Raw genomic sequence first — 22158 nt, 5'->3', positions numbered from 1 at the left:
GCACATTTCTGTAAGAAGCCAACTTGGGTGAAACTAAAAGACACAGGGAAGGCCCAGCGAGAGAAGAGATGGACCAGAAGTTATTACAAGGAGATAAACGAGAAGTTATTACCATAAACCTGGAGAAAGACTTTAGCAATGGGTGGATACTCATCTCTTTATAAAACATATGTTCCATATGACTGTCTGTTCCAGAAACATACATTGAGTCTAATATCAATGCACACTGGACTAAAGCAATACTACAGTGAACAAAAGAAGATGTGATTTCCTGTCCTAATGTGGTAGGTAGGCCTACGGGAGAAATAAAGGCACTTAACAATGAGTTTTCCCTTCAGGTTTGAATGCTAGTCCCCTGAAGAAGTAGAGAGTCTTGAGAGGAGATAAGTCTTTTAAAAAGAGGACGTGGAGGAGAGTTCAAGTGCTTTTTCTTGGAGAGAGTGATATCTAGGCTGAGTTCTGGAAGACCAGAATGTATTAACTAGGTTAATCAGGAGGGAAGGCGCTAGGGATAGCATATGCCTGAGTCTATGACCTCAGGAGGCTGAGGCTAGGTCTGTCTCCTAAGCCCAGGATCTGGAAACCAGCATGAGCAGCAGTAAAATTATGCCTCAAAACTCAAAACAACATTTGTTTTCCTTTTAAAGTCAGATGGCGGTGTTGGTGTTGGTGGTAGTGGTGGGTGGCTGGGGTGGTGGTGGTCTGCCAAGCAAAAGCTCTGTAAGAATAGGACATGGCCAAGAGTCTTGAGAATGAATACAGGAAGTATAGGAAATTAAATAGCAGGAAAGAGACAGATTTTTATAAGGTTTCAAAGGAAGACCTAAATTTAGTGTCTAAGACCGTAAACAGCTTGATGTGGTTCCAACCATGTCAACCAAAGAGACAGGATGCACACTAAGCCATAAATTCCTTTGAAGTCTAGTTGCCTAATCAATCTAGATTTGCTAATATGCTTTGTGCCTTGACCAAAGAACACGGCCAACAACTAACCATTCTTTGGTGTGTGTGCAAGCATGTGGAAATGAGAAATCAAAGTGAGAAGCTGTCTTGCTTGGTCACTTTCTACATAGCTTGAGACAGGGTCTCTCACTGAGCCAGGAGCTCATCAATTCAACTAGACTGGAAGACCAGTCTAATTTCTTTTGCCTCTGCCTCCTCAGTGTTGGGATTACAGGCATAGACTGTGGCCACTGGTTTTTCACATGGGTGTTAAAGATCAAACTCAGGACCTCATGTTCACATGGCAAATACTTCAGGGACTGAGTCACCTGTTTCCTTAGGTCAGTACCTGAGCATCCTTAAGAAGTACTTAGTAATGCATAGTGGGGACCAAGCACTTTCCAAGGCACTGATATGTAGTCTTATGACTTAGACAATTGTTACTGGGCCTTGAGCCAGCTTCCCACATATACAAAGCAATTTGTAAGCAGAGTCCTCTGAAGGCCTGGCAAGAAGGAACAAGCTTCTTTTTAAATACAGATGAGAGATAGTTGTTCGTTCAGTCTGAGCATGCCCCGGCAGACTGTGCACTAAGAGGAATAATAGGCCACTGCTGCTCTCCTTCAGTGACCCTCTGCTTTAGTGTGAGAAGTTTAAAAGATGAAGGATCGACCACTACAAGTGACAACGGTCTCTAAGAGAGGCATACATTATGGCCCCAGATCAGTTTGAGAGACTCAGATGGGTTCACACAGGACAAGGGACTCAGACTTATAAACCAACAGAAGATGAGGATACAAGGAACACAAAGAGGTATCAAGGGCATTCAGATATTCAAAGACAACTCCTTAAAAGGGAAAAAATGGTTGCACTGGAGAAATGACTCAAGGGCTAAGAACATTGTTCTTAGGGCATTTCATAACTCTCTGCAACTTTAGCTCTAATATCTCGAACTTCTTTAGGCCTATGTGGACAATGGATACACATGCATATGCATATACATGCATGCAGACACTCATACACATAAAAGAAGAAATAGCACTTAAACAAAGAGAATATCAAATGCACTACATATCGTAGAAAATGGGGATTTGGGGAAGAACAGCCTGGACATGATCTAAAAGAGTCACAAATGGGGCAATATGGCAGACCATATGCCATTTATACTGTTGTGGCAATTGATGCCATACCATGACACAGCAAACACATTTGGAGAAAGAGTTTTGACTACATCAAAAGCTACATCAGAGAATATTAAGATGAATATTTTTATTTGAAACCATAATAACATAATGATTAAAATCACAGGCTCTGGAGTCAACTGCAGTGAGAGAAGCTTCCTTTATAACCACTCTTACAAATCCAAAAAGGTAGAGGGGACCTAGGTCACTTGTTAGAGATGAGTCTTTAACAAGTCAGGCAAAAGACTCTGCTGTGCAATTGTGATCATAAGTAATACAAATCTGGGAAAGGCCGAGCCACAGTAACAGAAAGACCAGTGGGCAGGTGAGTAATGGATAGGGAGAGGACACAGAGGCAGAGAGCTCTCTGGGGTGACAGAGAGGTTCTTTATGGTATCAATTATGAAGAGGCACTTACTTGCAAATGTTTACCAAATTGTACACTTAAAGTTCATGAACTTTAGGTATACTCCAAATAAGCTATTAAAAGTCAGGAAAGATCATGCAAAAGTACAAAACTGGGAAGCAGGTGAAATAAAAGCATTGAGCTGAAGAATGCCACTTAAACTTGAAGGGAATGGGGGTGAGGCTCATAGCTCATAATCCACATTAATAAACACTGGCACGTGTGTGAGGTGGATGGTATTTAGGATGTGGAAAGAATTCCTTTTCCCTTATTTAATTCTTATTTAATGGATCTTTATTGAACAGAAAGCACTATTTCAGGCTCCGTGGATACAGCAATGAACAAGACCAGGAGGTGTTGCCATCAGTCTGGGTCAGGACTTCAATAAGACAGTACTACTGGAAATTCACACAGTCATACATCCCACGTTCAATGTTGGCTTATTGTCTTAAGGAATCACTTATAATTGGTGGACAAAACTGCACATGTTGTTCCAGTGGGCCTCTAGATTGAGCTAATTATCACATGTATTGCTTCATTTTGTTATCACTTTTATTATTAGATTATCCATAGGAAATCTATACAGGGCATCTCAAGAAAGACAGAGTGCATATATTTCAATGAAGAGATATGACATCATCTGGGAGATGGCCCAGAGTGATATATAAGCAGACTTCTTTTTACTTCTCCCACAAAGGTAATATTATAACTAATGCCTACGTAGCAAGATTATTATATTCATTATAATACATAATATGTTAAGTGAATGACAGTGAGTGACATCTCAATACTGAGAAAGGAATGTAGGGAACAATAATGACAAGATATTGAAAGGCACGAGAGGGGCTAAGAAATAGCCTCAAAGGCTGATATTTACCAAGGAAAAGATTTGAAAGAATAATTTTGCGTATATTCCCACGCTCTCACATAAATGGCCGTTGAAACTGTAGGGTTGTGGGCATAGCTCTGTGGTAGAGCTCATGTCTAATGGGAGGCTCCGAGCTGTAAGAGCTGGTGTTTATGCTTACATTGACCCTGTGAATTCAGACACATGACACACGTGCTGAGACTCACGAGGTCTCCGTTTGCCTTGCAGGGAAAATGACTTCTCAATGATGTCCTGCATTGCCCCACATGACCGTCACCTTAACAAAATCAATGTCCTTCATGGCAAATGTAAATGACACAGGCAGAAAACAAATTGGCAAATGTCCCTCATCTTAAAAGTTTCTTACCTACAATAAATATGTTCCAGAGAGGGGTTCATTTGTAAAAGTAAGCAAACCATCTTAGATTCAAGCATCTCTTAAGTTTTTTGACAGCTGACACTTTGAGATCTTGGGGAGAACACTGCCTAATAAGGTAGTGACAAGAAGGAAGACACTATCTTCTAATAAGCTAGAGATTTCCACAGGGCAGCAGGCTCCAAAGCCTTAAGACAGTGGAGACTTGCAGATTTGCCCTTTCAATCACTTCAGTGGTCCTGGGCTATCGGAGGGGATTTTTGTTTGTTTGTTTTTACAAGGTCATTACCAACCAAAGTGGAAAACAGAATTAGTTCAGTGGGCAGCAAGCGCATGAGATGCCTTATGTATTTCTTCTGATTCCTACCACTGTTGATTGAAGGACTAGAAGTCCTGTACACTTGATATCTGTGGGTTTCCAAATGCCAGCTTACTGTGCTGATTAACAAAATGACAGGTAGAAGGTAGAATGATATTTACCTCTTGAGGAGACAAAAGTTTCATGTTGAGCAAGATAAATTTTTGCTTTCGGCTCTAGACTATTTAGGGCACAAACTTTATTTCCTGACTCCTAGGCACAATTTTCTCCACTTGGTACCATGGAGGGGTGATAATAGCAGAAAAACAATATAGCTACCATTTGTTAACTTCTAAAGTTGTTTGACCGGACTAGAGTCCCCTCCCTAATAGCCACATTTGCTTCGGGTACCAATCTCTCTTCTCTCCACCACTCTCATACCCTGCCTTGAATAAATGGAAGTACAACAAGGAATCACCTCTGAACAGCACTATGGCATTTATGAAAAAAAACATTAAGGAGATAAAATTAATATTTAATATATCCACAGTGTCAAAACTTAATACTATATCTGGTGTAATATTTGTGGAAACTGAAGTAAATGGAATTTGCATTTCCATAGCTAAATGATAATTTAGTTGGAAGCAAATGATTTAACCCTAATTCTGGAGGCTCAATGCACAAGATGTTCATTCCCATAAATAATGTGGGCTGAAATACGTCAGTGGTGTTTTCCTGTTTCTACTTAATGTGATGTCAGTTTCTGTTATGAGTTTATTTTTCATAGTTCTGTTTCCAAACTGTAACACCTAAATCTAATCAGGTAACGCCTTCTCAGTTATCTATAAAATTATGAAATAAGGCTGTCAAAGTATAAACTTGTGTGTGCATAGAGATCTATGGAAATATTTTAATAGCTGAGAAACATCACCGGCCCTTTCTAAATCAATGTTGCCATGGCAAATGTTTTCCTTTAATACCAGATTAGCTGAAGGTGGGAGTGAGACACGGTACAGTAGAAATTTTATATACATCACTCTCCAACAGTGCTCTGAGGCTTGCTGAATGGGTCAATTATCCCTCTAATGTACATATCCGATTTGTCTCCTTATATTAAACCAAGTGCAATGCATTGTGTGTGAAGAGCTATCCTTGCCTTGAAAGAGCATACTCTGTACTTTTTTTTTTTTTTTCAAAGAATCCATGCAGAACGGTTCCAAAGGCTTTTCTTGAGTCTGGTTAGTGAAACATTAATTCAGTCTATGTGTATCTGAAAATAAGAGAAAAAAGAGACCTTCCTAGTGGCTAAGTGCCGGGAAGATCACTGTCCTTGCTAATGTGGAGACAAATGCATGGCTGCCTTCCATAAATGTCTTCGGACTGACCATAATAGAAAAATGCCGACCCCTCCACAAATCTGCCGCTATTTGCTTCTAAACATGTACCAAATTTCCTAAATTCTTTAACTAATCAGCATCCCTTAATGGCGGTGCTACAAAGCAGAGGAATGGGAATTAAAAATTTATTCATTAGAGGCATTGTATGGAAAAACCCCTGTAGAGATTTCTAAATGTTAGAGGTTTATATTAGAACACAAGGCCCACTGCGTTGTTTCCATTGGGGATATTGTTTACTTTGTTGTTTTTTTTAATCAATTCAACAGTTAGTATTAAAATAATAGATGGTGTTTTTAATGATAAAACAGATAAAAAAATTTTTAAAAATCTTCTGCCGTCCTCTTCTATTATTCAAGGCCTTAGAACCACAGGCACTTATTCCCACGTCTAGGTTGTCTGGCTCAGCATATATAACCAAATGGACGTGAAAGACATCTAGGCAGATGCACATGTGTGTATCAGGGTTTTGTGTTAAACTGGCTTAATTAGGGCAGAATCACACTTCACACCAATATATGTGTATATGTACACACTTGCATGGGACATGCATGTGTCAGAGGCTCTACGCCATTACTCTGGTTCTTTTAAGACAGGCTCTTTAATTGAACGTGGAGTTAGGGTGGCAGCTAGCAAGCTCTGGGAATCCTCTGCCTCTGTACTCTACAGCATTGGATCCTGGCTGAGTGGCAGCCATTTTATACTTTGCTAGGATCTAGACTAAGGGCCTCCCACTCACATCAGCTGAGCCACACCCCTAGCCTTTTACGTGGGTGCTAGTGGTCCCAACTCCGATCCTCATGTTGAGTTTCTGACAAGCCTTATCTACTGATAAGCCCATCTCCCTAGCACTCACATATAACTTCCCAATCGTATTTCAATCTACTTTACTGTGAATACTTATTCTATACATCTGAAATGATACTTTGGTACTTGAGGTATGTATATAACTGTTTTGTTACCAGATACATAGGCCTTTAAATTATTAGTAGACTTTTTTAAAAGATGAAATTATGAGGGGTGTACTTCTGATCATTTATTTGTTCATAATATTATTTCTAGATGTTTATAGACATGCTAAATTTTTGTTTTCAATGATCTTTCCTTACCGGATTTTTCAACTTTTACTGTCTGTCTCCGTAGATATTTTCCTCAGGAAAATATGAGAGAGATGTAGACTCTAACCTTCTCCTACAATGCATTCCAGAAAACTTTGCCTATGATACTCCTAACTAATGAGGCATTGTCGCCATATTCTCAATGTTCATTGTTCATTTCAACAATCCTGCAGGCTTACAATACAGGACGCTGCATTTCCTACTATGATAACATTTACTGAGCTTTATACATGTTAGTGGGTTTATCCTCAATCCCGTCACAAACTGCCGGTCCTATTATACAAAGGAAACAACAGAGTTATCTCACCTAAGAGGCTGCAGCCAGCCCGGTACCCACCACAGCCAATAGGATATCCTTGACCCAGTCCAAGTCAGGCTCTTCCAAGCCTCCTTGGCTAGGCTTAATCTTCGTCTACGAAGACATGAATAAAGGCTGACTGTTCAGCAGCTTGACCCTGCATCGCTAAGATGAACTGGGAACCTTCTCTAAGTGCTTGCTTAAGAAAATTGTAGTTGGGGAAACAGACTTGCTGTCTACCCTAGCCACACCTGAAAAAATAAAGCCTCTGGCTCCCGGACCCTGGAAGTGGACAGAACAACAACTTTGGCCATTGGCAGCAAGCGGATTCATCTGGCCTCATCTCATCTATCCTGACGAACCCTTGTAACTTCTTCCTCTCCCGACTCTCCTGAGTCCCAGTTGTTTACTCCACACCTTCACTCTCTAATTCCCCCTTTACAGTGCTCAGTCACTTCAGCACAAACTGCGGTCGTGTGCAGTTCACACAGGATTTTATATCGCCGTTCAAAATGTGTCGCCCAGCTTTGCGGCAGTCAGTTTTGTTTACCTCTGACGCGACTTATAACACAAGCATGAGGGGTAAGAGACAAGAATGGGAAAGGTATGAGGAAAGATGAGGGGCTGAGGAGGTCACTTTAAAGGACTTGGATTTAAGTCTGAGTGGTGTTGGCAACATTTGAAGTGTTGAGAAGGGTGACGTGGCCTGACTTCTGCTTTAATAAGATTCTTGTGGCTGCTGTGTGGAGCACACTCTAGGGATGTACAGGTACAAAGCAGGCCAGTTAGAGCACTATGACAATGGTGCAGAAAGAACACATGGTTCTCCGTAGGAAAGGGAGAGATGGCCACGGTGATGAAGTCTGGATGCTGCTGTGTTTGTGGACGACAGCAACACAATGTACTGGCATACTGCTTATGAGCCATGAGAGAGAATGTCATGTTGATAAAGATGCTAGTGTATCTTACCTGGAAAAATTATATGGCAGGCATCACTACTTTACTTACTGAGATGGTTGAAGTAGGAAATGCAATGTTCCAAATAAAAGAACTCAGGCTTAGAGGATCATTTAAACATAAGTACTGAATACTAAGAAAAACAGACTAAGGCACTGATAACCCTGCATTGATATTTCTATTCTTCCTGTTCTGTAAGTCAGACAAGGTTCATGAGATACCAAAGGTTAAATCCATTTATTAGCTTAAATGACAGATGCAGTTGTTTCGATCAGGGACAGAGAAATTGCTGCTCATAAGCTGGCTGGCTGTTTTAGCAGATAGAACTCCATACTGGAACACAGCTAAGGCCTTCCTTTCCATGTTCTATATCGCTGCTTTCCATGTTCTATATCGCTCCTTTCCATGTTCTATATCGCTCCTTTCCATGTTCTATATCGCTGCTTTCCAACCACAACAGTCAAGAGGCTGCGTACCACACAAAGGAAAGCATTTGCTGTCTGACAGGTTAAGAAATAGTTCGCTGAACTATGGTTTATATTTAGATAGGACTCATGGAAAATTTGGGATAAAATAGGGTAAACTTGCTTCTTAATGTGTCTTTTAACAATTAGGGGATGAGAAGAAATTGAAGGAGTTCAGATCCACAAACAGCCTTTCCTTCTTCTTGCATGGAAGTGTTTAAGAAGGACAGATTTGGGCATTCTGGATGGGCTCAGCAACCTGTATTTTGCTTAACAAGAATAATTATACATATTTTTAATAAGTATGTATAACTAAATAGACACACTTATATAAAATAAACAGCAACATTCTCTGTTACTATGTATTATTATTGGCAGTTCCACCTCTTGGTGTATGAAGTATATGGCTACTTTGTCTTTTTCTGAATTGTATCATTGATAGCTACATTTCTCCTCACATCAACTGTTAACAGATTTATAGAACAGAATTAAAACAAAAAGCATTAGTTTCAGATCCAAGTTAGTTTGAATTTGAAGTTGTATTCTATTTACTGGACATTTGGCTGTGGTCAGGTTATTTTAATCTCTCTTGGACTCAATTTTTTATGCCAAAAAAAAAAGACCTTGAATAGGATTTTTTTATGGTATTTAATGAGACAATGGTTATAAAGTATACAATAATAGTAGTCTATAATAAACACTCGAACACTCAAAAATATGTTCTCTTCCTAAAAAGTGCTTAAGAGGTACAGAACATAGTAAAAAGATCCCAAATCTTAATGAGAAAACTGATAGTCACAAGGTAGTCTTATACTGCACAGATGCCTCCTGATCACTCGCTGAGGCATAAGATTAAATTAAAAAAAATAACAAAAGGAAAATTATAACTCTATAGCCTTCTCTTAAACATGTACTTTAATTTGTGTGTGTGTGTGTGTGTGTGTGTGTGTGTGTGTGTGTGTGTGTTCCTAAGTATATAAATTCAATCCTCCTACCCTGTGTAATGTTACCTGGTTTTCAGGGCTGACCATTTGGTACAAGACAAGCAATTGCTGCTCTTCCCCAGTGAAGACATTTCTCAGGCTTTCCGCACTCCTTAGTTCTTCCTCTAGTTTTGTTTGTTTGCCTGTTTGTTTTTTGTCTCTTGGTTTTGCAATTTTTTTATTGAGGACTAAACACAGTACCAGGTGGACACAAAGTAGTGCTCTATTGAACACATAATTCCTGGAAATCTACTTGAAGAGTTTTGTTTTGATTATATGAAGAACATTAGAGGCTGAAATAAACAAATAAAACCATATCCTGGAGGGTGGTGAGGTGGCACAGTGGGTACAAGGTGCTTGCCTCACAAAGGTGACGATGAGTTTTATTGCCAGATTCTACAGTGGAAGGAGACATCAACTCCTGAAAGTCTACCTTTGACTTCCACACACATGCATCTCTCCTCTCCTCCCCTCCCCTCCCTTCCTCTTCCTTTCCTTCTTCCCTCTCTTCTTCTTTCTCTTCCTTTCTTTCTCCTCTCTCTCATCTTTCCCCTCTCATACACATACTATTATAAATAAGATAAAATAAAATTTTAAAAATGATATTGTAATAAAGTCCCAGTTACTTCTCCTGAACAAACTGGTGCAGGTTTAATGGAGTAATTTTTAACAGCCATCCTGAACTTCTATTGTATTGGGAAGAACCTCAGAGCTGAGGCCTGACACAACAGGCTGAGTTTTTGCATAGTAATCTAGAATTGGATTCCATCTGTGTAGTTAGTTGCCCTACTATGTGAATTATGCCTAAGGTCTCCTCCACCTCTACTGCACATCTGCTTACGTTCCTATGCCAGCCTACAATCTTATTTCTCAAGCAAGACAGTCCCATCAGTCTTACTTCTGTCACACCCATCATTTCCAAAACAGAAGCAGTACTTCCTAGTGTCTAGACTGAATGATGCATTTCTCAGACCTCTCATGGTTATTGAAACCAGCGTCTTGCTTCTGTCCATTATGACCTTGCACAAATTCTGTTTCACTACTGAGCCACAGACAATAGGAAATCTCAGTGTACTTCCCAGCTTTCTAGTTTCCTTTCTTCTTTGCCCTTCCTTGATGTAAGAAGCATGATCTGCTTCATATTCCAGATATTCTATATCTTCCCCATTTATTCTCATTCTTGATCATTTTATTTTCCTCTTTTAGCCTTGTGCCTATCTCGCTCAACTCCCATTTCTCTTCTACCTTTAGTTTCTTCATCCCAACACTCTTCATTCTCCCTTGCTCTTCCATCTTCTCTCTGCTGACCTGTGTCTGTGTTAGCTCCAGTTTTAGCCACATTGTGAGGCAAGAGTGGTTGCTTTTTTCCACAAAAAAAAAAAAAAACGTACCTACACTTTCACACCTCTGTGGCCACCTCATCAAGCCATGCCCCGGTGAGGAGGAGAGAGGTTTTCTATCTGGCCGTCACGGGCAGCCCGCTGTGTTTCATGAATGCTTATAAGATGCATCATCTGTAAGTCGGCCAATAAGCAGAGCATGCTAGATCCAGAAGGCTGAGGAAATGTGGTGAGACGCTCTAACCAGGTCCAAGCTGTTTCAGAGCACCCAAATCACCCATCCGGTTGCAAGTTGCAGTTGCAAGCAAGACCAGCCTCAACCCAGCTTGTATGAACTAGGCTAACATAAGCAATGGGGCCCACAAGACTGAGATCACCAAAAGCGTCCACTGGGTGAGCCTCTCTACAACGTGTTCTGTTATACTATTCTAGGTACACAGTTCCCACAAAGATAGTTACACCAGGACTCCATGCTTGTCACTCACATAAGAGAGAAAGAAGCATTCTTAGCAAAAGTCCTAAGGGTTGATTGGGCTGCTCTAGTACACAGATCTTTTTTGTAATCAATCACTGTGGAAGGGAAGCCAGATCCAGCCATCTGCTAGCCCCGGTCCATTTATTCCCCCTCTTGAGATGACTCCTGGGAACCACAGGGTCTTAGAGAAAGAGCAGAGAGGAGGGCAATTCAGCTGCAAAGGCACCGAACAAATGGCCACCGTATGAGGGAAAGTCCTGGGCCTACAATGCCAGACAAGCAGCAGCAGCTTGAACACTGCATGCCTCTTTCATGTAAGATTCTAAAATTGAATAGAATCACTTTATGCAAACAGAGCTCTCCCACATTTTTAAAAATATTAACTCTTATGGTTACTCTTTCTGAGAGTAGTGGTTGAGACAGAATTGTCTACTATTATTGTTAATAAGGAGAATAAGTATTTTCAAATAGCACTAATTGATTATTTGATTAAAGCAATGTTTTTGCGGGGAACCTGATAAAAGACAAGTTGTCTTTTAGAGTGTTTTAGACAGAAGCTGGACAGACTAACACATTCCTGTCTTTGATGAAATGAGAAGACTGAGGCAGGAGGAATGGCAGGAGCTTTGGAGCAGCTCACAGTATAGAGAGAAACAATCTTAAAACAAGGAAACAAAGAAAAAAAGGAAGAAAGAAAGGAAGGAAAGAAGAAAGGAAGGAAGGAAGGAAGGAAGGAAGGAAGAAAGAGAGATGATCAATTTGTGGCTATTTTATATACAAAAAAGCAGCTAAGCTTAAATAAATATAGTTTAAAACCACATTTTAAAACTGAGAACAAACAAACAAGCAAACAGTTAATTTCTTGGGTGGGGGCTTGTGTTCTTCCTGTTCTGGTTTTAGTATCGTAGTTAAATACTAAACAAGCTGATTATAAAATTCAGGGCCAAGACAGAAATAAAATGTACAGAAGAGGTACCTGCCTGGTGATGTGGCCATGTGGTGACAGTGTGGGCCATGTCTTATATAGCTATACAGTAGTTACAGATGATCATACTCAAGTCTTCAAATACTGTCAGGTATTACCCTCAAGTAAGAGGTCCATGTATTTTCTAGGGCCTCTGCTTGTCCATTTCAAAAGTCATTTTACCTCAATAAATAGAATACTTTTATTTTCCCAGTGCTAAAAGGGGAAAAGAGGAAATTGTGCATTATCTCTAAGACTGAGTCATCAGTCAGCTCTCCCACATTCAGGCCTCTCACCGTCTGCAGCCCTTCAAAAGCACAGGGCTATCTTTTAATGACATACATAAATCCCAGCACTGCCTGGCTGCAGAGCATAATTATTTCTGGCCTTTCATGCTTAATGAAACACCTTGTACACACGGCAGTGGTACTGTTAGCTTCTTGTGTGTGCTAAGACATGGGATGCCTAGCAACCTCCTTCGACTTCACATGCTCTGCCACACACGTCTGTGTGAGCACTGCTGTTATCTCTTCAAAATATAGCTCTAGAAAATTCATGGGCCACCTGTGCGAATAGTTTTCTTAACTTTCCAAACCGTGGAATGTTTTCTTTTTCAAGTTCTTGGCATCAAACAGGATTTCCTACCGTAATGGTGGCTGCCTTGGAAGGGTATTTTAAAAACACAGTAATCTGGTAGATGCAGTTGCTCAGCCTCATTTCCTTCATTAGAACACGTTGCCTTATCTTAGTGCATATTTAGACGCCGTATTACAGAGGACATTTCTCCATAGAGAATCTCAAAACATAGATTTTTTTTTTAAGTTTCTGCTTGAGTCACAAATAACAAAATGGGTAATGTTTTCATAAACATAATTTAACTGAATATTTTTCCTTTGAAGTCTTACGCCTCTCACAGTATGGCAGTCTCAGCTGGAAAGTCCAAAAGCAAAGAAATTTCTACAGTTATAAATGCAAGGACTTTGCTTTCTTTTTAATTTTAGACAGCGCACAGAACACATGGGTAATAAATATACAGAATTCCACGCACCTCTTTAGGTGTAACCCCAGGCATTCGAATATCCAGTGCAAAATCTGATGCATCAATAGGAGTGACCGGTCTGGTGGTGCCAAGGCATTCATTGGAAAATGATCTGGTAGTTTCTTTAAACCTTAAGAAGATAATTTGAACATTCTTGAACATAATAGGAAGGGTAGAAATAAATCCTATGTCCTTAAGTTTAAGGATTATTAATGTAGATCTAATAAAAACTGTAAGATGTAATGGCTCTGTAACAATCCTAAGTCCCAGAATCACATTATTGTCTATGAACAGCTCACAACCAATTTGTAAGCAAAATAAAACCAAAAGAACTAAGCAGGATATAAAGTTCGACCCAATAAAAGCTTATAATCCATATTTATTTCTACTTAATGAAGGCGTTCTCATCCTCACACGCACGCTGGTTTTCTAGTGGCAAGACTGTGAACTGTAACCCCGTGTCATTTTGTCAACTATGAGCGTCCAACATTACTAATCCGAAACAAACAACAGAAAACCCTAAACACAGCCTTGCTAGGTACAGTTAGTTATATGAGGGCGAAATAAAGACTGCAATGTGAATTACAAACGTACGAGTACATAAATATTTCATATGGTAATTACGAGGTGCGTGTATACAGCTCGATATTTCCTAGTGAGCTATTATAGCCAATGATCTTCTCCCCACCGCCGATCTATCTTGGTATTTTATTCCTCCAGCTGTTCCATATAGGAAGGCATTCAAGTCTAAACAACTATATTGCAGTTTCTGAAATATTTCCCCAAGAGGGAGCGATTAGTTCTGGAAATCACAACTTCTAATTGGAGTTCCAAAAGCCAGGGTAGCAGCTTGGCTACCGAACTATGAGTGGGCTTTTAATGCAAGGAGCACTTCAGGAGAAGTTACTGAGCTAAAATTGGAAGACGTTTTAGGTAGAGAAAATCAGCCTTGTAGAGATTTTTTTTTTTTTTTTTTAAGGACCAGGTTACTCCAAGTGACTACATTTCTAAGGAGCAATGCACAGAACCCACCCCAACCTCCTTCCTCCTGTCCAAAGGAAACAAACAAGCTGAGCACGCACCTCTTAAAGACAGAAAGTGGGCTTCTGAAGGCCAGGCAGCAGCTCTGCAGGGCGAGCAGCCCCAGCAGCAGCAGCATCAGGCGGCCGCGGGTGCGTCCGGCCATGTCCGCGCAGGACCAGGGCAGCGGGCAGTGGCCGGGCCGGCGGGAGGGCAAGGCTGGCGGTCGCAGCTACTTCATGGCCCCGGTCGAGGGCGATGCGCGGCCAGCCAGGTCCGCTCCGTTCGCTCCGGACGCGTGGGAAGCGGCGCTGGAGTCCGCTCCGCCCGCCCGAGGGAGCCGCCCGCCCTCCAGAGCGCCCGGCCGGTGCAGCCACAGGGCTGGGATGAGCAGGGTCCTTATCGCTCGCAAAGCCAGGGGCTGTGAGGGCTATCGCGCAGACCCGCGTCAGTCATCATTCGGAACCTGCAAAAATAGAAGCCGATAATGGATGACTAACACATTACAGCATTTGTCCTCAGCAAATCCCAGCTGAGGTTCCTTAATACACCAGGAGTTTCACAAGCTTGCGCCCAAGCCTGGGGAAAATGCTGGTCTGTTGATCTCTCTCCACCCCAGTGACAAGCCCCTGCGACTTCACAGACGTGAGCAAAGCCCCTGTCCTGCCTTAGCTTGCTCTTTCTCCCCTCCACCCACTCCGGGTTTGTTTTTGTTTTTGTTTTGTTTTGTTTTTTTATTTTACTGTTTTGATTTTTTACCTGGTTCTTCAACCCTGCCTTCCCCTTCTATCTAGCCCACTTCTCTGGGTTTTTTTCTTTATCACTCTCTCACCTCATCAAAAAGAAAGCCCTGCTCCAGACCTCCGTTCAATGTAAACAAAGTTATTCACTCAAATCACTGACTAAGGCACAAGGAATAAACCAGAGAGGCGAAGACAAAGCACTTAGAGACCATGATAATAGGGCAGAAAATATGAGAACAAAGGCATTTCATGTACAAGCACAGCAGGGCTACAAACAGAAGAGAAAGAGAAATACCTTCTGCCCGCACAGACATCTCCACATAAGCAATTGCCCACGTTCTCAGTATTACTTTAAAGCAAACTAAAACTCTACAGTTAACATATGCGATTTGCAAATGCCTATTAAATATCTGGCATCTAATATACAAATCAATAATTTCTTCCCGTTGCGGCATGTATCCCCAAAGATACCCTATCCTACATAAAGTTTAGAAACTGGTAACAGAATTAGAAAAAGGTGGGGCAGGAGTGGGAAGGGTTTCAGCCATCCTCCAAATGAAGTATATCTAGAAAGACTATGGTCAAAAACTTACTATGAATATGAATAAGAGATGTGAGGGTTCAGGGAAGGATACCTCAAAACTATGGCAGACTTTGTTAAGCGGAATAGTTTTATGAAAAGAAAATTAACAACCTTTAAAAGAAGGTACTAAATCCAAGTCCTCTCAGGTCTCTCCCTCCTCTCTACACATGCACTCTATCTCTCCCATATGAATATTCAGCTGCAGACGGGAACGCAGCTGTCTCCCGTGCTCAGTCTGAAACTCTACTATCTCAGTATGGAAAACAGAAATGCACCCCTACTGGACAGACTCCCATGACCAGATCATGTCTCAGGCACACGCAAACACCAAAGGGGCGATTTTCTGGAGTCTTAATTAAGCCAATAAAAATGTGGAGTGTATGTTCTGCAAACACCACCTCCCTTACAGAAAAAAAAAAAAAAAAAGGCATGTTTCTGATATTTCTGGCTAGTGGGATGGAGAGTCCCATCCTGTATTTGTCCACTGTATTGTGCTTCTCCCCCCTTCCTCAAGTGTTTAAGTTTGTATGCTTTTTCCCTGGGCTAATCTTTGTCAATATCCTCAATGTTAACCTTTTCAGGCTTAGGAGAAACTTCCCTCTGTCGTCTGCAAAAGCCACACAGAAAATGTGACATTCCATGAGCAGCTCAACTAAGCTAAATCCTAGGACTCCAGTAGGCTAAACTCTAAAATAATTATACTTTGACTTTATAGTTGTGCTGAAGTTTTTTTCAGATTAGGTATTAAATCTGAAAATGATAGTTGGCATTAATTTAAAATATTTCATTCACATTGTGAAAATGAATTCTATAAAATAGAGTTCTAAATGTTTAATCCATATTTATAAGTATGGTCCAGAGAATATCAAGTCAGTTGACTTGGTGAATAACAGTAGATGTAACAGAAGTCAGGAGCTGGGGGGACAGCTGCTTCATGGGGCAGCTTATGCTTAGCAGGCAGAGGCTCTAATGGCTCTAATTGCTAGTACAAAAAAATGAATGATAATTCGATAGTTTAGACATTCTCCACAATAATATGTTAGCTTCTAAATTTCCCTCTATAACTCATGGTATAGTGAAGCTATGCTGTGTGTGTGTATAAAAACAAAGAACATAAATAAACACGAATTGTAAACTGAATCATATTCATCATGGCCAGCTCTATCTAAGTGAAACATCACACACCAAATATAAATAAACTAAAATTTAACGTCCAGCTACCTCAGGGACGCTTGAGGCTCAGCAGCACCCAAAGGCCACAGGTGATTTGCATAAGCAATGGTGTTTTTAAGAGACTGTTAATGTCCCTTTGAACTTGTGCGTTTGGCTCCCTGTTTGAGATCAGGAACAAAAACCTTGAGGTGTCCTTATTCTGGATAAAGGAGAAGGTCCCCTGGGGATGGGGATGCTACTGTTGAAGGCAATGCCATTGCTACTGTTGAAGGCAATGCCATTGTTACTGTTGAAGGCAATGCCATTGTTACTGTTGAAGGCAATGCCATTGTCTCCGTGCTCAGCCAAGTACAGTCCTGTCAAGTAGGCAATGGAGAACATTCCCTGAAGTTTTCCTCTGAAAAAATGTATGTATTAGGAAAGGAATTGTTTCGTTCAGAACAGGATTCGAGGACAGTTCTTCTTTGAGCTGGCAAGGGGGCTTGGCATTAAACAAAACACTCAAAAACAAGCTTATTGTTAAAATTCTGTAACAGGAACACACCCTTGAGTACTAACCTTGGAAATAAAATTCCACTTAACTCTTTGATTGATTTTTATTACCTTTGATTTCCCGAAACCACCCACTTAAAGAAAGGAGAAGAGACACTGTGGGCAGAAGCCCGGATGGTATTTGTAACTATAAATACAATACCTTTACTACAGAACTGAAAGTGAAGTGTGATTTTTAAGTCTTTCAAAGATGGGATCCAAATTATAATATGACAATAAATATGTTTAACCACTACTACTTCATCTTTACTTCATACTCCCTATTAATGTAGGACATGAAAGATTCCAATTTTTTTTTCTCTCAAGATGTTTAAAATTCACATTATACGTTCCCATGATAATGCCTTTACTCATTCAAAACTACTTTATTTTGTATAAGGCACAAAACATTGTGATCTGCGTTTGGGTTTGTCCAGATGACTCACACTAAAAAGAGCAGGTAAGTTATTCAGGAGCTAAGTTGTGCCACAACTGATGGAAGCGCTAGTCTCAGAAAAGACCATAAAAGAGACTCAGATATCTGAGAAAGGGAAGCGTCTTCAAGAGAGTATGAACAAGAAGAAATGTTGAATGGCAACTTCAACAGAAGGCACAGCCTGGGCATGCGCGGTACAGCAGGCAGCGGAAGCAAAAGGAGCCCAGGTGGGGGGAGGACATGATGCGTTTGAGATGCAGTAATAAAGACTGTTTCCTGGAGGCAGGAGGCCCGGACGCCCCATTTTATCTGCAGTACAAAGCACATAGACTGTTGATACCTCCATAATTTCACCAGGCAAGGATGATTTGCAGTTTATGCCTGTATGGGTTTTAATTCTAGAGGAAGATCATTAGGTAGTAAGTTGGGGCTGCATCCAAGGACCAGAAAACTACCTGGGATCTTAGACAGCGTTGGTCACCCTCACTGCTTTTATTTAGCACAGATACAAGGAAACCCTGAAATCTGTAGTTGATTAAGGACTCAGAGAAGCCTACTGACTGTTTGCTCATAGATTAGTATAGTCAGTGAGAGGTGTGAAAGAGACCGTGGCTACTGAGATGCTGAAGCCAGTGTCTAGCTCTATCTGCCTGAGTGAGCACACGGTCTCCCTATGCTTTAATTTCTCCACCAACACAAATGATCACACCACCTACTTCATGAGAGCTATTCCAGGAATAAGTGAATTAATCTCCTAAGGACAGAGCCAAGTGTGTACTAAATGCTTGCAATTATTGCTGCTCCAAATACATATTCAGTGTCTTAATGTTGAAGACAGTGATAATCAGACAGATAAATTCCCCGTTTTACAGAAAGTGCTTTCTAGTGTGTGGGGAAGAAAAAAAGAAGAAAACAAAAATAGCTAGCAAATTATGAATTTCATTTACTTTTCAGGAGATTGTCTGTGGCTAGAAGGACATGGCTAAAGTGAATAAAGGATGCATAGCCATTCACACAGCGTCTGGATTTCTGGAAATTTTTCTTGAATAAAATCTAAACCATGAACTCAAACATGTCAACAAAGATATTTAATAGTACTGTTCAAAATAACAAACAACTGGATGCTTTTAATAGTACCACTGGAAGCCACATGAATGTTCAGCAAAAGCAGACTGGTAATACTTTTTTAAAGAATAAAACTTGGGGCTGGAGAGATGGATCAGTGGTTAAGAGCACCAACTGCTCTTTTGAAGGTTGTGAGTTCAAATCCCAGCAACCACATGATGGCTCACAACCACCCATAATGAGATCTGATGCCTTCTTCTGGGGTATCTGAAGACAGCTACAGTGTACTTATAAATAAATAAATAAATAAATAAGTAACAGTCTTTTAAAAAAGAACAGTATGCTTTAAAAAATAATAAAACTTTAAAAAAATATGAAGGTATTCCTTTTAAAGAGACAAGTTTCTTTTTAAAGCCAAGAGCATTTTATAATACACTATTGTTCACTTTGCATAAGTAAAAAATTAAGAATCTCAGAGAAATGTTGCAATTATGCGACAAAAAAATCTATTTTCTAAAAATATTAAAAATGAAGTTATTGACCTTCTGATTAAGACTCCTAGATATTTTAGGGAGATTTCCATTTTAAAACAGGTACATCTGGGCTTGTGAGATGCCATATCATCTAAAGGACCTGCTGCTAAGCCTAGAGACCTGAGATTTAAGGTCTTAAGACCCACATGGAGTAACCCAGCTCTCTACATGAATATGCACACACACATATGCATGTGTATATACACAAATAAATTATCCAACTTAAAAAACTAAGAAGTGCATCCTACTATGTGACTTGCAGTTAATGCTAGATATTGGAAGATAAAATACCCCTACTCTCTGGTCTTCTTTTAAAGGCTGCTTGGGTAACCCTACCAAATGACAGCTGGCTTCTCCTAGTATAGTCTTCTATGATTGCAGCACCAGAAATTTATCTATAATGTGTCATTCTATTGGCCACACAGATGAGCTCCACCCTTGGAAGCTTTCATTCTACAGATTTTTGTCTAGCTAAGACCATGTGCATGTTGACTGTTTTAGAGTAGTCTATTCACCAGTTACTATTTTCCCTTTTAATTAACGTTTCTGGTGGGGAGGTTATTTTTGCTTCATAGGTAACTTTTTCATCACACTTTCAACTTACTTACTTTAACTTATTTTGTATCACAATGGGCTCAAGGTTCTCTGTTTTGTTCAATGGATTTTAATGTTACTTAACTATCTTTTAAGTACATTGTCTTGATGCTAAAGTTATCTCAGTTGTAGCCCTCTCTAAAGCTACCTTTGTGTCTCTTTGCCATTTGCCCATGATTCTTAGAGTAGTAGGGCTTTTCATTCTTCATCCCACTTGGCCTTTGTTGACATCCCAGAATGAACCGTTCAACTTATTTGGATTCTGATAGCACCGCATGATTTACTTGACCCTGAAATGTCCTCCACAGGATATTTTGGCACCACTGGAAGGTGGCAGAACATTTATCTTTAGGAGGTAAAGCCTAAAGGGAGTGTTGGATATCTGAATGCATGCTTTTGAAGCTGATAAGGAGAAACTAGATCTTTTCTCTTTCTGCCCTGTGTTTCCAGCAATGAAGTGAATGGCTATGCTCTACAACACTCTCCCTGAGAGGTCTGCTGCCTTCCAGCAGGCTCATGAGCAACTGGGACCAATCTACTGTGGACCAATGCCTGTCCTCCTACAAAGTGATTGTCTCAGTATCTGATGCACTGTCATCAGCTGACTGAAACACCATGTCTCCAGTCCATCCACATCCGCGTGTCCTTCCTGCTGCAGGCTCTATGACCTGACACCTGTCCCATTGCTTGCCTGTCTAGCCGCTGTACTCCGCCTAATAGCTTTGGGATTGTATTATTCAGGAAGGGAAAGGAAGGAAGCTAATGTTGATAAAGCAAAGTATCGAAAGTAAATGCATATATTTAAAGTTCAAAGATACTCCAACTTAAAGGATTGCATTTCCAGTAATATTTTTACACGAAGAGGTGAGGGAGCTACCACTTTCTGTTGACATGCTTTTGCAACATAAATTTAATTTTCATCAGCTAGGGTTTCTTTTATAACCACGAGAAAACACAGCCATATTTGCCTTTAAAAATATCTTATTGAATGAGGTTCTTCATATTTCAATTTACAGGTTACCTTAGAGTTAGGTGATGTTTAAGGAAAACAACAGCTTTTTCCTAGCTTAGGAAGATCACAGACTAAATGTTATGCTAGGAATACAGCTGTGGCGTAGTGTCCCAGCAGCTCAGCACTATTAACATTTGGGCCGAAGAATCCTCTGATGTGCCAGGCTGTCCTTTGTATCACCAGATGTTTAGTCATAGCCTTGGCCCTCACCCACTAGAAGCCAGCAGCAAGCCTCTGAGGTGTGGCAACCTAAAATGTCAACAGACATTGTCAAATGTCATCAGATGGGTAAAATAACCCTGCCTGAGAGTTCTTGTTGTAGTTCACTAAGATGTTTAGTTTGTTAACCAATACAATGTCATTCCCTTTGATACACATAAAAGTCTAAGAATGTGTTTATGAATATAGAGCCTCCAAGGACTATGAAAACAACAGAAAACATTTCCATGTATGCTATCTATTGAATATATACATATGTATTGAATACACACACATACATACACGCACGTGTGCACACACACACACACACACACAACTCACTGAATTCCGACTTTGAGGATTGGGTATTCACTTCTCTTTTACAGATGAGGAATCTAAGTCCCAGGAAAATTAACTTATTGTTTTAATTATGAAGGAGAGAACTTGGACTCTAATCCTGACTGTTAAACTTCAGCATCCCTGCTCTTAAATGCCATCCAACACAAAACAGACCCTTCACATTTACAGAGGATAATCAATGTTTATTAAGAAATTATTCTATCTAGGTCCTCTGCAGTAGGCACCTCATCATAATTCTCAGTAATGAAGCTTGCCTGGATATTCCTCTTTTACAGAGGTGGAAACTGGAACATGGTGAGAACAGGCAATCCCTCTTAGGGTAGACAGTCAACCACACAACATAAACTATCCTTCTACTCATTCCCTCCCTCAGTGGGAAGCAATAATATTTCCTCTACAACCTTACAGACATTGCTCAAGTAGCAACACAGGAGGAAACAAAGCAAAGGCAAATGGCTACGCCTCGAATCTGATGCAAAAATGCATTCTGTTTGGCTTCTATGGGTCTTCTCAACTGTTTCTCCAAATCAAAGTAATGGTTTCAAAATTTCACATCAAAGTCAGCTTTCTATCATTTCCACATGACAACAATCAGCTGTGCCAAGTAAGTTCTTTATTTTGTTTTATTTTGTTTTGTTTTTTGTTTTTGTTTTTTTGTCAAGTCTTTCTTTTAGTCAGGCTGGTCACGGGCTGGCCACAGCTCACTATATGCTCTTGAACTTTGAAGTCAGGAGTAGTTTGCACGGTCACAAGGCCTGTCTATTTAATCATCATAGTGTTTTGTTTTTTTTTTTGTTTTGTTTTTTT

At 40.3% G+C, this 22158-nt stretch overlaps 1 protein-coding gene across 8 annotated transcripts in view; it reads right to left on the bottom strand.

The window, feature by feature from the left end:
- The window catches only part of Pam (peptidylglycine alpha-amidating monooxygenase), a 284277-nt gene that overhangs the window by 144893 nt on the left and 117226 nt on the right, over positions 1 to 22158 (bottom strand). For all 8 annotated transcript variants that reach the window (XM_031368553.1, XM_031368547.1, XM_031368548.1 and 5 more), the window contains exons 2-3: positions 14186 to 14589; positions 13113 to 13233 (exon numbers count right to left, since the gene is read on the bottom strand). In XM_031368553.1, coding sequence (XP_031224413.1) covers positions 13113 to 13233; positions 14186 to 14289 — 225 coding nt within the window. In that variant the 5' untranslated portion in view covers positions 14290 to 14589. The remainder of the gene's footprint in view (positions 1 to 13112; positions 13234 to 14185; positions 14590 to 22158) is intronic.

The sequence above is a fragment of the Mastomys coucha genome, unplaced genomic scaffold (assembly GCF_008632895.1).
Source record: "Mastomys coucha isolate ucsf_1 unplaced genomic scaffold, UCSF_Mcou_1 pScaffold14, whole genome shotgun sequence".
Taxonomy (NCBI): domain Eukaryota; kingdom Metazoa; phylum Chordata; class Mammalia; order Rodentia; family Muridae; genus Mastomys; species Mastomys coucha.
The sequence above is the reverse complement of the archived record's forward strand: the minus strand, read 5'-3'. Positions and strand labels throughout refer to the sequence as shown.